This window comes from Odocoileus virginianus, chromosome 14, assembly GCF_023699985.2.
Source record: "Odocoileus virginianus isolate 20LAN1187 ecotype Illinois chromosome 14, Ovbor_1.2, whole genome shotgun sequence".
NCBI lineage: Eukaryota > Metazoa > Chordata > Mammalia > Artiodactyla > Cervidae > Odocoileus > Odocoileus virginianus.
The window spans coordinates 63953970-63971362 of NC_069687.1; the positions used below are offsets into that span (position 1 = coordinate 63953970).

Sequence of the window (17393 nt, forward strand, 5' to 3'; positions counted from 1 at the left end):
ACTCACCCCCAATACCAGCCCTTCTGTAAGTCTTGACTCCCTTTCATAGTCACCTTCTTTTGTTCACTTTTCAGAGTCCTCAGGTAGTTGCTTTTTGTATTTTATCCAGATTTTTTCATTGTATTCCGCAGGAAAGAGAGGTTGTATTGACTTACCTCATTATGTCAGAAGCAGAACTCTTCCTGAAATGTTCTTTTTTAAATCACAGACAGTATTTTTACCCTCAGTCACTGCTCCTAAGGAACCTGTCAGTGAGTGTGTGTTTTGAGATATCAGGTACCTGTAAAGATATGAGTTATTCACAGAAAACTGTCTGAGGAAATCTAGGTTCCTTACAGAGAAGTGTCATGAATCTCTTCTCTTTCGTCTGTTATCAAAGACAGAAGCCCACTTCTGGCTGGTTCAAGAATACTGTTAGTCTCTGACCAGGAAGCCAGAAATGTCACTTCCCTCATCTCTTAACATTGCTTCTCTGAGTTGATTCTGTCTCGCATGGCCCACCATGACCTACATCCTCCCAGATCAGCAACCCCAAAGGACAGAGAGTGGCTTTCCCCGATATTTTAGCAAACATTTTGAAGCTGTCACTAGCCCGGCGAGGACTGCTTGCTCATCTCTGAACCAGTCTCTGATGCCAAGGCATGGAATATGCTACAGACAGCCTCCATCTTATGCTTAGCCTGGGGTCAGTTGGGGTTGAGGCTTCAGTTATACCTGACTCTCAGACACTGAGTGGGAGCTACTTAAAACATGCATTCTCAGTCAGAGTGATATCACCCCCAAGGAATTAAAAACATCTTAGATACTATATGGTTTAACAGATTGATAGTGTTATTTGTGGGATTAACATTTCATGGAGGTAGGTAACTATGAAAAAATGTTGAAAAGGGCTTCTGAGGGGACAACAGTATAAAAGGAGGCTGAGAAATACTGCCCTAAATGAAACTGAGATACTATCATCTAAAGAAGGGGCATGGATACCAAAGAGCAAAAACGGCACTTATCTGCTCTGGGGGAGTCTGGAAACTGGAGACTGGTGGCCAGGGGGTGCCCTCTGTACCAGGGTGGAGAGCAGGGTTGGGGCTAGTGCCTAGAAAGCTGGGCCTTGTCTTCAGGCTCCCTGGCCCAGGAGCTCTGGGATTGCAGGGTGGTTTTGTGTGAAGTGTGAGGAGGTGCCCTGACCCAGCAATCCTCTGCTGTTTCTGGTGCAGGTGAAGAATGAGGTGGAGAAGCTCCCCAGGCAGCAGCGGAAAGAGAGCATGAAGCAGAAGATGGAGGAGCACGCTCAGAAAAAGCAGCTTCTCGTGAGTCCTTGTCCCTCAGCTGGGGAGTTGGAGGGGTTGCAGAGACCGTGAGCAGTGCCCCACGCCCTTCTGTGTCTGTGTCCATGCCCCGCCCCTTGAATATCCACCTGTCTCTATTCTCGCTTGTGCTCAGTCGTGTCCAACTCTTCTGCAACCCGCAGACTGTAGCCCACCAGGCTCCTCTGTTCATGGGATTTCCCAGAATACTGGAGTGGGTTGCCATTTCCTTTTCCGGGGATCTTCCCTGACCCAGGGATCAAACCTGAGTCTCCAGCTTTGGCAGGCAGATTTTTAACCACTGAGCCACGTGGGAGACCCCCGTATCCCTCATTCTGAATATCTAAGTCAGATTATCCTGGCTATCCCTTTTATCACCTCTCCCATGCAGCCTTCCTGGATTGCCCTCACTCCAGCTGGAAGTGAGCTCTCCCATCTCTGCAAGACACCACAGACATTTATTTCCATCTCTCCCAAAGCCTTCAGCACCTCTTGCCTTGTTTTGTGGTTGTTTGTACATCACATCTCCTTGACCAACCCAGTATATCCATCTGCCCACTTGGCGTCTCAAAGACATCAAGTCCCAACCTCCCAGCCCTCGTCCTGTTCCCACGTTCCGAGGGGTCACTGCCCTCCATTGTCTTGTGAGACCAGAGGCCTTGTCATTCCTCGTGCCTCTTTTCCCTCAATTCTTCGTCACTTCTCAGAGTTTGGATTTTTTTTTTTTTTTTTAAATCTCCAAACTCTCTCTGGATCCCTCAAGTTGTCAGCATCTCTGTGACCCCCGAGCCTGTCGTCTTTTGCCTGGACTACTCAGTAACCTCCCAGCTCATTTCCCTGAAGCTCTTGCAGCTCTTTCTCTCACACCAGTTGGTGTGATCGACATGAATTCCAAATCTGATCCAGATCTGATCATGACACCCTCCCGCCAAAGCCCTTTAAGCCCTTCGTATGGATAAACTTTCACTTGACCCATCTGATCAGATCAGCCTTCCCATGTGCTTTCAAGGCCCTGTAGGTCTGGTTCCCGTCCACCTCTCCCAGCTGAACACAGTCCCCTCTGCTCCAACCTCACCAGCCTTCTTGTCACTTCACGCTCGCATCTTCTCCCTCTTCCTCTGTCCCCAAATGAAAGAAAATTAGAGTCTACCGTTACAAATGTATTTGTATTAATATATTATCTATCTTAGTGTTCATGGCTTGCCAGGATAGGTGCTGTTTGTTTTCCCCTTTACAGAGGAAGAAACTAGGGCTCAGAGAGTCGACAACACACAGTTAACGTGGGGTCCGAGGTCTCAAACTGAATCTGACTCCAGACTCTCCTGCTTTCCTACAACCTGTCCCTTGATGCTGTGATTAGAGGAAGAATGCAGGGCTGGGGAGTGGTGGGGAGACAGGCCCTCCTTCCCTGAGAGGGAGAGCAGATTGGCCCTTGGAAACCACTCTGGCAATTGCATCAAGAGCCTCAAAAATGTATCAAGAGCCCCCAAAATCCATCTTTTGGCCTACATTTTCTGCTTCTAGGGCTAATCTCACAGATGAATCATCACAGAGGCTCAAGGACATTTAGCTCCCAGAATGTGAAGAGCAGCAGTATCTAAAAGAAAATCTATACACAACCTGTTATGTATTGGTTTGATAAGTTAGGGTGCAGTTATACCATGAAATATATTCAGCCATTAAAATGTATTTTTGATAGAAGGTTACATTATGACATGGAAAGGCTTTTTAATAATTTTTTAAATTGTGGTCAAATATGAAATTTGATATCTTACCCATGTTTAAATGATTCTAAGTACACTAACATCATTGTGCATTACCATCACCACAGTCCCTCTCCAGAACTCTTTATCTTTCACATCAGAAACTCTGTACCCATTAAACAAGAACTCCCCACGATACCCTCCCTCCAGTCCCTGATGACCACCATTCTACTTTCTGTTTCTACAAATTTGACCTCATATAAGTGGAATTGTGCGTTATTTACCCTTTTGTGTCTGGTTTACTTCACTTACCACGTCCTCAAGGTTCATCCATGTTGTAGCATGTATAAGAATTTCCTGCCATTTAAAGCCTGAATAATATTTCACTGTATGTATATACCACATTGTGTTTATCTATTTATCTGTTTATGGACACTTGAGTTGTTTCCAATCCTCTGGCTGTTGTGAATAATAGGGCCATGAATATGGGTGTATAAATATCTCTTCAAGTCTTTAAATGTAATTTTTGTGAAACAACAGATGTAGATACATTTATATAAATGTACCAGAACCAGCTGCTAGCAATGAGTGATAACATTAGTGCAACTTCTAGTTTGTTAACATGTTTCCTAAAGTTTTAAATTTTTTAATTTAGTATTTTTTATTGAAATATACAATGTTGTGTTTTAAGTATACAGCATAGTGATTCAGATATATATATGTGTATATATATATACTTCAGATTCTTTTCCCTTGTAGGTTATTACAAAATATTGAGTATTGTTTTCTGTGCTATACAGTGGGTCCTTGTTGGTTATCTACATCATATATAGTAGCTAAAAATTTTAATTTAAATTTTAGCTTTTACTCTTTATTAAGGAAAATTTAAAACATAGGCAAAAATAGATATAATAATATAATAACTGTAAAGAGTTGGATATGACTGTGCGGCTGAACAACCACCACCCCCATATACATAGCTGATCTCAGTAATTGTCAAGTCCTGTCTACTCACTTCCCCACTCCACTGTATTATTTTGAATTGAATCCCAGACCTCATATCATTTCACCTATAAGTACCTCAATATGTATCTCTAAGAAAATAATAACAAAACCAAAAACACACTTAAAATTTTATAACTTTTGTAATGGAAGAATTTTTTTGGCCGTGCCATGTGTCCTGTGGGATTTTAGTTCCCTGAGCAGGATTGCACCCTGGCCCTTGGCAGAGAGGAGTGGCGTCCTGGCCACTGGACCGCCAGGGAATTCTCACACCTAAAATTCTGAGTACTCGACCTTCACAGGACCGGGAGTTCGTGGCCAAGCAGAAGGAGGACCTGGAGCTGGCGATGAAGAGGATCACGGCCGACAACAGGCGGGAGATCTGCGACAAGGAGCGCGAGTGCCTCACGCGGAAGCAGGAGCTCCTTCGAGGTGGGTGCCCCAGCGGGGCGCGCGTCGGGCCTGAAGGGGCATCCCAGCCCTGGGCGGGACGGGCGCTGCGTCTTCTCCACCCTAAGACCAGACGTCCGCCTCGTGGTGAAACAGGAGGGAAGCCCCCAGTGAGGTCAAGACTGAGGCAGGGATACCACTATCAATGACACGATTTAACATGCTGGCGCGTGTCGAGGAAGGAAGGAGAAACAGAAGCGTCATAGAATGGGTGGAAAGTGTAGTAATGAATCAGTGAGCCGGTCAGCGGGGTGGCGAGGTGGGGACAGAATCAGAGCCCCTCAGAGCAGCCGTCACGTGTGGGGCGCCGCCTCTGCCAAGCCGTGTGCCTTCCCCTGTGCCTGCATCACGTCGTGTCCTCAAGTTCACATGGCAGGCCCGGCCGTTTGCCCGTTCTTAGAGGTGAGGAGACCGAGGCTTGGAGAGCGCTGCGCTTTGGCCAGAGTTGCCCCGCGCGCGAGTGGCCGCGCGGGCCTGGATGCAGACCTGCTCTCGCAGCCATGCTCTCAGGTCCCCCGGTGGGGTGGGGTTTGGGCAGGTTTGGTGCTGGCAGGCCCCTCCCAGCACGAGACTGTCCAGAGACAACAGGGCGGGTCGCCCCCCCGGGGGGAGGGGGCGAGGGGCTCCTGGGGAAGACGGGCCTCAAGGAGGGGAGCTCGTGTGTCTGGGTGATGGCCTTCGGCGTGGGGAGCTCCGCTGGGGAGGCTCTGTGTGGGGCGCTCTGGAGGATGCAGGGCTTGCGGTCTTTATATAGCCCCCAGGCGTCTTATTTATGGCCAGCAGATGTTGGCTACAGTTTTACGGGGTATGGAAAGCAAGCAGGCTCCAAATGGCTAGAAGTCTGTTGTCTGAACTGCATTTACAGCAGCTGGCTGAGTGGAAATTGGACTTTGGTGCCTGTGGGCTGTGGACCTAATGGTCCCTGTCTGTCGTACAGCTGTAAACACAGGACTGATACACAGGTGCTGTTTCTGGCTCATTATTATACTGGGGACTGCAGCCAGGACTCCGATGGCCAGGGCACTTAAACGGTATGCGCCCCTCAGTACTTAGCGTGGACGAGGCGAAATGGAGTCCTTGGTAATGTGACATTCTGATCCGAGCCACGGGTGTTTTGGAAAAGTTTGTTCCCCTTGTTTCCTTATCACGTGATGGTCTGTAAGAACCGTCCTACTTGTGGGACTGTGGTTCTGATTGGTTTGGAAGCCAAATCACTGTTCCGATGTCCTGTGGGTAGATGCTGGCTTTCATGGGATAGGAGGGAAGCAAAATAAATGGAACTTTCACAGTGGGCTGAGCAGGACCAGCTATGTTTTGCAGGGCGTGAGGTTCTCCATCTGACCTCAGCTCCCTGCCCTGTAGTACTAATGGACTTCCAGTGATAAAATGCCACTAAATGGTACTATTCTAAAACGCATAGATGGGATGTGGAGGGCCCCAACCATTTTTCAAAGTAGGACATAGTGACAAGAGGCTGTCACACCTTCTTCATAGGGTTTCCACGTGAGCCCTTCCCATCTTCACCTTGGGAAGCACAGGTGCAGTGCAGACAGAATGTAACAGTGTCTTCCAAGGATGTTTCTCCCTCCATGGTATGCCATTTGGTGGAGGTGGAAGATGGGGCCTGAAGCAGACTTTTTGTCCATCCCAAAGCCTAGTGATATGGCTGGATCCTAGCCTAGGTCTCTGGTTTCTCTGTCTCCTGACATCCTGACACTGCAAACACCACCTGCTGTACCCTGCTGCGGGCAGCTCTCATCCCTGAGGTGCTGAGACCTGCGGGGAGGGCCTGGGGGCTCTGGCCGGCTGCGCGTCACTGGGTGCTGTGTCCGCTGCAGACCGGGAGGCGGCGCTGTGGGAGATGGAGGAGCATCACCTGCAGGAGAGGCACCAGCTGGTGAAGCAGCAGCTCAAAGACCAGTACTTCCTCCAGCGGCACGAGCTGCTGCGCAAGCATGAGAAGGTGAGGCCCAGCCCGCGCTCCACAGCCGCCACTGCGGCGGGAGGGCCGGGAGCACCCCACGCGTCTCTGAGGGGGCCGCGCGGGCCACAGCGGCGGGAGGGCCGGGAGCACCCCACGCGTCTCTGAGGGGGCCGGGCGGGCCACAGGGAGGCGGCGGGAGGGCCGGGAGCACCCCACGCGTCTCTGAGGGGGCCGGGCGGGCCACAGCCGCCACTGCGGCAGGAGGGCCGGGAGCACCCCACGCGGCTCTGAGGGGGCCGCGCGGGCCACAGCGGCGGGAGGGCCGGGAGCACCCCACGCGTCTCTGAGGGGGCCGCGCGGGCCACAGGGAGGCGGCGGGAGGGCCGGGAGCACCCCACGCGGCTCTGAGGGGGCCGCGCGGGCCACAGGCAGGCTTGAGAGGTTCTCGGCAATGTCCTGCCTCAGATCCAGGCGCCAGGAATCGTGGAAGCTCCCCGCACCCCCGGCCCTGACGCCTGACGTGTATGTCTCACTTTCCCCCGCTTTTTCCTTTCTTTTGTCCTGCCCTCCTTTCCACTTCCACTTTGTCTTTCCCATGCATTCTCTCAGAATACTTTTTACTTTTTTTGATTATAATTGATTTACAATGTTGTGTTAATTTCTGCTGTAGAGCAAAGTGACTCACACATATACACAGTCTTTTTTAAATAGTCTTTTCCATATGGTTTCTCCCAGGAGATTGGATATAGATCTGTGTGCTGCACCGTAGGACCTTGTTGTTTATAAATTCTAAGTGTAATAGTTTGCATCTGCTAACCCCCAAACCCCAGTCAATCCCTCTCCATCCCCACCCCCACCCCCTGCTCTTGGCAGCCAGTCTGTTCTCTGTGTCTGTAAGTTTGTTTCTGTTTTGTAGGCAGGTTAATTTCTGCCATTGTTTTAGATTCCACATGTAAGTGATATCACACGTATGTCTTTCTCTCACTCCACTTACTACGGTAATCTCTAGGTCTATCCATGCTGCTGCAAAAGGCATTACTTTGTTCTTTTTTATGGCTAAGTAATATTCCTATTCCTAATTGCCTATGTGTGTACATCTTCCTTATCCATTCCTCTTATCAATGGACATTTAGGTCGTTTCCATGTCTTCTCTATTACGAACAGTGCTGCTATGAACATAGGGGAGCATGTATCTTTTTGAATTATGGTTTTGTCTCCCCAAGAGTGGGATTGATGGATCATAGGGTAGCTGTTAGTTTTTTGAGGAACTTCCATCCTGTTCTCCATAGTGGCTATACCGACTTACATTCCCACCAACAGTGTAGGACTGTTCTCTACAGTACATTTGTTATTTGTAGATATTTTAATGATGGCCATTCTGACCAATGTGAGGCTATTCTGACCTCATTGTAGTTTTGATTTGTATTGTTGAAGATTGATTGTAGGTGTGTAGGTTTATTTCTGGGCTCTATTCTGTTCCATTGATCCATATATCTGTTTTTGTACCAATACCACATTGTTCTTTTTATTTTTTGGATACTTATTTTTTTATTTACTTTATTCTTTAACTCCCAGCCTGTGGTATCTTAGTTTCCTGACCAAGGATCAAATCGGGCCCTTGGCAGTGAAATCTCAGGAGTCCTAACCACTGGACTGCCATAGATGTCCCAGTACCACACTATTTTGATTACTGTAGCTTTCTACTATTGTCTGAAGTCTTTCAAAATACTTTTAAGTCTCAACTTAAATACCACTTCTTTTTTTTAAATACCACTTCTGCCAGGAAGCTTTCCCTAACCTCCCCAGACCAGAGGAGGGGCCCTTCTGTGTGGCTGGAGCACTCTCTACTTCTATGTAATTGTCTTGGTTCAGTTCCTTTAGTGGGGACAGAGAGCGGTTAAACTGAGATCTGGTGTGGGTTATTACAGCTCCTAACCTAAGTACAGTGTTGGAAGTCAGCACAAGGCTGTGGCAGTTTGGAATAAACATGCCCTTACCTGGCCAGAAAGTCAGGGGAGGCTTCTTGGGAGAAGTGATGCCTGTGCTAAGTTTTGAAATACAAGTGTTAGGTGAAGGAAATATTCAAATTTATCAAGACTTTAAAAAATATGAATTGATGCCTATCATCAATAATGAGGAACCATCTCATTAATGTACATTTTGCTCTGAGATAATAGCTCAGGATAGCATACTACCAATTGGTTAAGTGAGAAGGCATTCAGAAGGTAAGAATCTAAAACATTATTAACGGTAATTTTAAAACTGAAAATAGAAAATGTTACTTAAGAAAGAAATGACACGAGCCTTGTTCTGAGCGTCCTGAACCACGTGGGTCCTGGGCCCCTGAGTGGTGTGTGGCAGCCTTGACCTCGGACTACGCCTGTGTGTGGGGAGGCAGCTGACCGTGTCCCCTCTGGGGGTCCCTCTCAGGAGTGTGAGCAGATGCAGCGCTACAACCAGCGCATGATTGAGCAGCTGAAGGTGCGGCAGCAGCAGGAGAAGGCGCGGCTGCCCAAGATTCAGAGAAGTGAGGGCAAGACGCGCATGGCCATGTACAAGAAGAGCCTCCACATCAACGGAGGGGGCAGCGCCGCTGAGCAGCGCGAGAAGATCAAGCAGGTCAGGGCCTGGGGTGTCCTGGAGCAGGGCCAGATCCAGGTTTGGTGGGGCCCGAATCTTACACATTTAGGGGAATATGAAATATAAGATGCAGCAGAGCCTTGGAAAGAGGAGTGGAATGGAAGCCTCACGTTGAGCCCCCTCTGGTGGACAGGAAGGAGGCTTGGCGTTGCTTTCCCATGCATGCGCCCTCTCACACTCCTGGGTTTCTATCCTGCAGCTGCTTCTACCCTTTTAATCTACCTAGAGCCCCACTCACAAGTCACCCAGGTGGCTCGGGCACATGGAGGCGGTGGCCCTGGACTCCTGTGAGTCCTGCTTACTCCACACACTGTCCGAGCACGTCTCAGTGTCCCCACCAATCTGTGGGCTCCTTGAAGGCAGGGGCTGGTCTCAGCTCAGGGGGAGGACTTCAGACAGGGGGCCCTGCCTGAGTGGTGCAGGACGCTGGGCCTGTGTACACACTGGTCCCTCAGGGGGCGTCTCCCTGAGGGAGGACCTCTCCTGTTCTCGGTTGCAGTTCTCCCAGCAGGAAGAGAAGAGGCAGAAGGCAGAGCGGCTGCAGCAGCAGCAGAAACATGAGAACCAGATGCGGGACATGGTGGCCCAGTGCGAGAGCAACATGAGTGAGCTGCAGCAGCTGCAGGTACCGCCCCCTGCCCCGAGTGCTTGCCCCCGTCTCCCCGGGGGCACGCAGCTCTCTGGGGGGTCTCGGGACGCTACAGATGGGCGTTCTGGATGGAGCTGTTTCCATCCTGCCGTTCTCTGTGATGTTGGTCACATCATGTCCCCCTCCTGTGCCACAGTTTCCACAATTATAAAATAGGCGTGGGGCAAGGGTGACGACTCCTATTTTGTAGAAATGGAGTGAGGCTTTGTGAATGAGATGGCAGAGCTGAGCCAAGAGTGCTGTGCCCAGGACCCAGCCGTGGGCATGCTGCTGGCTTTCTTGGTAATCACTGTATCTTTGGAAAAGGTGTCCTAATAACACTAGTACCAAAACCAGACATTACAAGGAGGAAAACTACAGATCAGTATCTCTCATGAGCATAGATGCACAAATCCCCAATGAAATGTTAGCAAACAATTTAAAAATACATAAAAAGAAGTATATTCCATAACCAGGTGGGATTTACCCCAGGGTTACTGCAGTATACAAAAATGAGTTAATGTAATCGCAGCAAGCTAAAGAAGGAAAATCACATGATCATATCATCAGTAGATACAGAAAAAGCATTTGACAGAGGCTGACACCTGCTTATGTTAATTAAACACACTCAGTAAACTAGGAGCAGAAGGGAACTTCCTTGATAAAAAGTATCTACAGAAACCTACAGCTCCCATTATCCGTGATGGTGAGAAGCTCAAAACTTTCCCATAAAGTCAGGAAAAGGTATCCTGATATTGCCAAGCCCTTCCCTGGGGAGATCCTTCAAGTTTCTCCAATCCCAGTCAAGTCTGCCTCACCCTAAGGGTCCTTGCCCAGGAGTTGGTACTTGGAGCCCCCTTGTGGTGGAGCGAGGCACTGCTCTACCCGAAAGATGCACTGACAAGCATCTGTGACCTCAGGAAACTCTCGAGGCTACGAGAGCCACCTGGCAATTTCTGGAAGGGCAGGGGGCTGTGGAGGAAACACTGCAGGTGTTGCAGCCTGCCAGGCAGGGGCTCTGCTGCTTGTTGCTGTGTGAATTTTAGCCAGCCCACTCACCTTCTGTATTTACGTTCCCACCCCTGCCTCATGGGGTTACTGTGAGGATCAGCTGAGAGAAGCTGTAGGGAGCTAGGATCCAGCTCTGGGCAGGCCAGAAGTACTCAGGGTGGCTGTGAGTATTATTCCCAACCAAGGCAGTTTCTAAATTCCTAGAACCCTTGAGCTTGAAACCCCAGGTAAAAATCCCCTAAGCAGTCCTACTCTTCCAGTCCAGTAGGGTGGAGGTGTCTGGATAAAGGCACTTTATAAACTCATGATAAACCGCAGGATTGACTCTCTGCGAGGAACCAACAGGGAATTGTCACTACTGTCCCTGTGGGAGAGTCCAGGTTCAGTTTTGTGAAACAGATAACTTGCCTCAGAGAGAGAGCAGTGATGTTGGCAAGCCTCAGGCTGGTCCATGGCCCTTATTCCTTGTCACAGATCTCTCCTGAAGGGGTGGTAATGTGACACAGAAAATCATATAACTTACATAGACACAAAACTTTTATATATGGATCATCTTATCCCACGCTGCCATTACAGAATACCGGAGACCGGCTGGCTTAAACAACAGGACTTTATTTTCTTAGAGTTTTGGAGCCTGGAAATCAGAGATCAGCTTCCGGGGGAGCGGCTGCCTTCTTGCTGTGTCCTCACGTGGCAGAGACAGGAGAGATGAGGAGGGAGACAGGAGGGGGGAGGAGGGAAGGAGGCAGGGACAGAGCACTCTAGCATGTGAGCTCTCTGGTTTCTTCCTAAGCCACCGCAAGGGCCCTGTCCTCCTGACCTCACTAAACCTCCTTCTCTCCCAAAGGCCCCGTATCTCCAAATACCATCACACTGGACATTACAGATTCAACATAATGAATTTTAGGGAGAAACAATTCAGTATACAGCACAGATGTTTAACACAGTGCTATTTATAACAGTGAAGATTAAAAGCAACCCAAGCTGGCCAAAAATAGGGGAATGTTTAAGTTAGATAAAGCCATACTGTAAGATACTCTGTAGGAATTAAACATCATGATTATAAAAAATGTTAATTCTTTGTAGGACTTTTTACATTATACTGTTAAGAGGGAGGCAGGTTTCAGAATTTTATACACAGGGTGAGCCGAACCACAAACAGGACAGAGCCTGACAGGAAATCTATCTAAAATTCTGTAGTGGTTGCCTCTCTGTTGGTGCAGTTAGAGCACATATTTATTGTTAATGGTTTTACTGTTTTGTTAAAACGACATATATGTTCATGTTGAAAAATTCAAACAATGCAGGAAGCACGAAGAAGCAGCTGCAAAACTGCTACAGATCCTATTACACAATAAAATCTATTAATGTTAATATTCTGGACTATTCTTCCGGGCACATTTTGGTGCATTTGTATTCATGTGCATAGAGTTTTGTATAACGGGGTTTATAATCGAGGAGGAGACACAAGTGAACAATGCTGGTGCCTCATGATATGTATATCTCAGCCCTCTGTGCGTCTTACCTGTCCTGCCTGGAATATATTCCAGAATGAAAAGTGTCACCTCCTGATAGAGCACGAAACCCAGAAGCTGAAGGCCCTGGACGAAAGCCACAACCAGAACCTGAAGGAATGGCGGGACAAGCTCCGGCCGCGCAAAAAGGTAACCGTGTCTCTGGGCTGATGGGCTCTGCTTCACTGTACCATTGGTGTCGGCCCAGGATGCAGGTGGAGATACAGATATGGGTTAGATACAGACTTGGGGGTTTATTTTAAGGACTGGCTCACCCGATGGTTGGGGCTGCTCAGTCTGAAACCTGCAGGGCAGACTGCAGAGCCAGGTGAGAGTCGATGTTGTAGTCTGGGAACAGGGCAGCCCAGAGGCCCGGTCCTCTCTGCAGCGGGGCTTCAGGCTTGCCTCTTAAGGCCTGCACTCCCATTACGGCAGGTAAGCTGCTCTATGCAGAGTCTACTGAGTTACATGTTCATCACATCTAAAAAATCCCTGCACGATGCCATCTAGACTGGTGTCTGACCAAACAGCTGGTTACCATGGCTTTGCCAGGTTGACAGAGGGCCTCAGTGTGGTTATGTGTAAAGTGAAGATGTGAATCTCATACAGTGTTATGTGGAAAGTCCCTAGGCCACAGTATAGGCCAGGGACATACTCATTTCCTTCCATTCTAAACTCTCTGAGGATGAAGCTGCCCTAACTGTCCTTGATTCTGTTTCCTTAAGCCCTGAGTCCTGTTCTGCGGGCATCTTCAGCTCTACCTGCTCTAACTGAGGTCTGGCCAGGAGGTGGCTGCCCACCTCTGCTCCAGAGTGGCCTTGAAAGTCCTTGAGTTGAGGCCTCCTTCCCTGTGCTAATGGAGGTTTCTGGCTGGAAGCTGGCCAAGGTCCCAGACCTTCTGATTAAAAGGTCCACACTTGTAACCACATGTGGTCTGCTGGGACTTGTGGTACTTGACACTCAAATCAATAATACTGCTGACACAGGTTCACTCTGGTATCAGAAGTAAATGTTTGCCTGGTTCTCTTACCCAGTGGTTTTGTATGCTTTGCACATCCTGAGAGAATTTGAAAGTGAATGGTCACATTGCCTCCAGCAACTGCATCAATGCCCAGACTGCTTCAGGGGGGTGCCTGGACTTAGGGGGAGGTATTCCAAGTGTGTGTTTGGTGAGCTGCTGTTGGATTTTGCTGGTGGTAGCTGCCTCTTTTCCTGAATTCTTTGCAGATTCATTCTATCCTTTTTTTTTTCCCCGTTCTATCCTTTTTTTTTTTTTCCCATTTACTGGGTTGCTGGTGGAACACTGATCCAGAGGTGATGATTTTCATTCTAGAATAAATGATTTTATACTCTTGGATTTCCATCAGCAGCTTTGAGCTGTGGCCCATGTTGGGGGAGCCAGGAGAGATGACTGTACCTTGCGGAATATTTTTAGAAAAATTCAGATTTTTTTAAGTAAGTATAGAATGTCTGGTGAATTCAATAAAGTGTTGCTTGGGTCATAGTTAACATAGAATATGGCCTCAGACAAGCCTTTCCGAGCCTTGCTTTTTAGGGCTGTGAGATGAAGATAACCTTTTTCTCCTTAACACAGGTGTTTTAAGGCCTATCCCCATGTGTGTGAACAGTCTCCCTGGAGCACAGGATGCTCACTCACTCACGCGTCGTCCATGGCTGCTTTCACACTGCAGCAGCGGCCGAGCAGCCGTACCAGAGACCGTAATGCTTGCAAAGCTGGAGTATTTGCAGTCTGGCCCTGCACAGAAAAGAGATTGCTGACTGCCCTAGGTTATATAGAGGACATATAGGTTGTATAGAGGTAAAACAGAACAGTGCTTAAGAGCGTAAGTTTTGAAGTAAGACAAACATGGGAGAAAGTCTTTGCTCCCCCATTACTAGCTGTGAGACCCTAGGCAGTTACTAAACCTTTCTGTGCTAAAATAAAAGTGGTAGCTGATGATCTTCAGACTGAAACTGGCTTACAGAGAGGTTTGGCCAACAGATAGCGATGTAAAAAATTTTTTAAGTTGCCAACTTTTTAAGTATAAGGAAATTTTACATAAAAATCTGGGTTTCCAGTTTCTTTTGAAAACTTAGGAGTTCTAGCAACCCAGGGCCCATCATACCACATGACAGCCATCAGCTGGAGCTGGGAAGACAGTGTTCTTTCCCCATCTTTCCTTAAAGATAGAACTCACTAGAGTTTAGTACTGTTGAAGGAATGTGAGCTTAAGGGAGTAAGTTTGCTGAGACTATTTCTGGGCATCAAAGAATAGTTTTAAAAAGAGAGACAGAATCCTGGTCAATTCCTGTGAATGGTTACTTCTATAATGAAAGCAAGTAATAATGAACCAGATTTACTGAGTAACCCATGTGTGCCTGACTTACAGTGTTTCAGAGCCTGAACTCTAAAGTTAGATCCATCTTGCTTCTGCCCCCACCTAACTGAATGACCTTGGGCAAGTGACCTAAACTCTCTGAGCCTCAGTTTCTCCATCTATAAGATGGGGATAATAGTATCTATCTCACAGAGTGAAGATTAAATAAACTGTAATACACTTAGCATAGTGTGTGATATGCAAGAAGTACTCAGTAGTTACAGCCCATTAGTTTTTTAAAATATATATATATATATTTAATATGTACCATTTTTAAAGTCTTTACTGAATTTGTTACAGTTTTGCTTCTGTTTTATGCTTTGGTTTTTTGGCCTTAAGGCACATAGGATCTTATGTACGAGTCCAACCAGGGATTGGACCCGCAGCCACGCCATTGGAAGGAGAAGTCCCAACCACTGGACGATGAGGGAAATCCCAGCCCATTGGTTTTTAATTTAATCTTTGCAAGTGCCCTGCCAGGAAGACAGTGAGGTTGCCATTTTACACGAGAGGAAACAGATCTGGGGAGGAAATGGGACATGCAGAGGCCCACCCAGCTGCTAATGGAGCTGAATCCCATTTGACTGTAAAGCCCCTGCTTTTTCCCTCTGCACTCTGCTTCCTTTTCTTTCTTTTTTTGGTCTTCTGGTATGATTTCCTTTATTTGTAAATAATCTCTCACTACATATTATTATTCCAGTGTTATACTCGGATAGTTTAGAGGAGCTTTTTAAATTTTTAATGGAAGGATGATTGCAGCGTTGTGTTGGTTTCTGCTATACGTCAGTATGGATCAGCCGTAGGTGTACATGTGTCCCCTCTCTCTGGGGCCTCCTCCCACCTCCCTCCCCACCCCACCCCTCGAGCTTGTCAGAGCCCGTTTCAGTTCCCTGAGTCACACAGCAAATTCTCACTGGCTGTCTGTTTTATTTTACATATGTTAGTGTATATGTGTCCATGCTTCCTTTCTTAATTGGATGTTCATTTTTGGAGAACTCTTCAAGACATTTTTTGCATAGGACACCATTTATCTTGTTAAACTTGCGTGTGTCCAAAGGAAGAGGCACCTGCAGGGCTGGGCGCCTGGATGCGCCCCTCGGGTTACCTGGTGCGCTTTTACAACGTCAGGAACCCCTGTCCTACAGCGGAGTTTCACAATCAGAATCTCAGGGCACGGCATGACTGCACTTAGATTTTGAAAAGCCCCCTGACTTGGCAGGACAGCACTCTGGTTAGGAACACTGTGTAGCCCAGACAACTCTGTTGTTAAAACTCTTCCTCCATTTTCTATTAATACCTCAGGTTTTTCTCCAGTCATCTGGCTCTTCCCTGCCAGCAGATTCACTTCTGCTGTTCCCTCGCGCCCTGTCTAGACTGGCATTTCCCCAAAGCAGAGCTCTTGGCCCACAGGCAACTCCTGCATGGTTGAGGCAGTAGGAAAGAGGGAAGACCAAGTTACCTAAGCACTGAAGCCGGGGGCTGGAGGGGGATGTGCGGTGGAAATTTCCAGAGAAGACCACTTTGGTGGTCCAGTGGTTGGGGAGACTTGTGTCCTAACTGATGTGACTGAGTGCCATGTGCCCTCTGTCCTAGGCTCTGGAAGAAGATCTGAACCAGAAAAAACGCGAGCAGGAGATGTTCTTCAAGATGAACGAGGAGACAGAGTGTGCAAACCCCACCACCCCAAACAAGGTCACCAAGTTCTTCCCCTACAGCTCTGCGGATGCTGCTTCTTAACAGCCCCCCAGGGCCGCTCTGTGAACAAGTAACTCAGGACCCCCTTCCTTCTCGCTTCCATGCCGCTTGAATCCAGCCCCTGGCTGAGTGCCCCTCAGCTGTGCCCGACGGAACTGGCATTCCTGACTTCTTGCTTACTGTGGAGGGCGAGGTTTCGTGATGTGCTGCCTGATCCTGTGTATGTTCCCCCTGAGCCCCAGTGACCTGAGCTGTTGGCGGGGCCGCAGACCAGGAGGACTAGGTGTCCTGTGGCCTCGAGGCCGCTCCTGTTGCCAAGCCAGCAGCCATGCTGTCTGGGAGCACAAAGCGCTGCTGCCGAGGCCCCCGTGGGCTCATTCGTGCAGCACTTCTCAGTGGCCTTTCAGCCGTTCCCTGCGGTGGAAGACAAGAACCAGGGCTCTTAATGGCCATTTTGGCTACAGCAGAGCCTGGTCTGCAGCCGGATGCTCAGGGGGTACCCCTGTTCCCCCAGCTCCCCCAGCGTGCTTTCCTCTTGAGACCACCTCCACAGTGGTGGAACGGGAAGAACCTGAACGCTTCATTTTGATCTCAGGTGTTTCGTGCCATCTTGTGCTCCCCCTTTCTGCACACACATCCCCCCCGCTTCCTATGCACACAGAACAGGGCCTGCTGGTGCTGCGCAGGCTTGCCTCTGCCCTGGGCCTCTTGTGCTGGGTGCATTGGAAGGTACTTGCTGGCTGAGCCCATGCCACAGAGCATAGGGCAAGCCATTGGTATGGGGCGGGGCGCTGGGTGTTGGCCCCAGAGGCACAGATGGTACAGGCTGAGTTGCCAGTCTGTGATGCCTTTTTGGCCCCACAGAGGGATCCTATGTTCAGGGATAAATTCCTTGTCCCACAAGACTTGCCCAGCCAGTCCCTCTGTCTCACGGTTGCCCATCCTGTCTGCAGGTGATACAGGAAGGCCACTTCCCTCTGCGCTGTGTCCCTCCTACTTCAGGGTCCAGCCTTACACTTCAGACAGAGGCTCACAGGCACTGCACCTTCTCTTCAGGGAGAAACAACATCAGGGAGAAATATGGAGTGCTTCTTGCCCCCAGAAACCTGACAGAAGCAAAGCTTCTGTGTCTTAGATGGAGTCCTGG

General features: G+C 48.7%; 1 protein-coding gene across 1 annotated transcript in view; it reads left to right on the plus strand.

Moving 5' to 3' along the window:
• STK10 (serine/threonine kinase 10) overlaps positions 1-16835 on the plus strand; it is a 119675-nt gene extending 102840 nt beyond the window's left edge. The window contains exons 13-19 of the mRNA XM_020870265.2: positions 1212-1304; positions 4309-4438; positions 6295-6419; positions 8811-8999; positions 9520-9645; positions 12210-12323; positions 16145-16835. Coding sequence (XP_020725924.2) covers positions 1212-1304; positions 4309-4438; positions 6295-6419; positions 8811-8999; positions 9520-9645; positions 12210-12323; positions 16145-16288 — 921 coding nt within the window. The 3' untranslated portion in view covers positions 16289-16835. The remainder of the gene's footprint in view (positions 1-1211; positions 1305-4308; positions 4439-6294; positions 6420-8810; positions 9000-9519; positions 9646-12209; positions 12324-16144) is intronic.
• Positions 16836-17393: the final 558 nt, after the last annotated feature.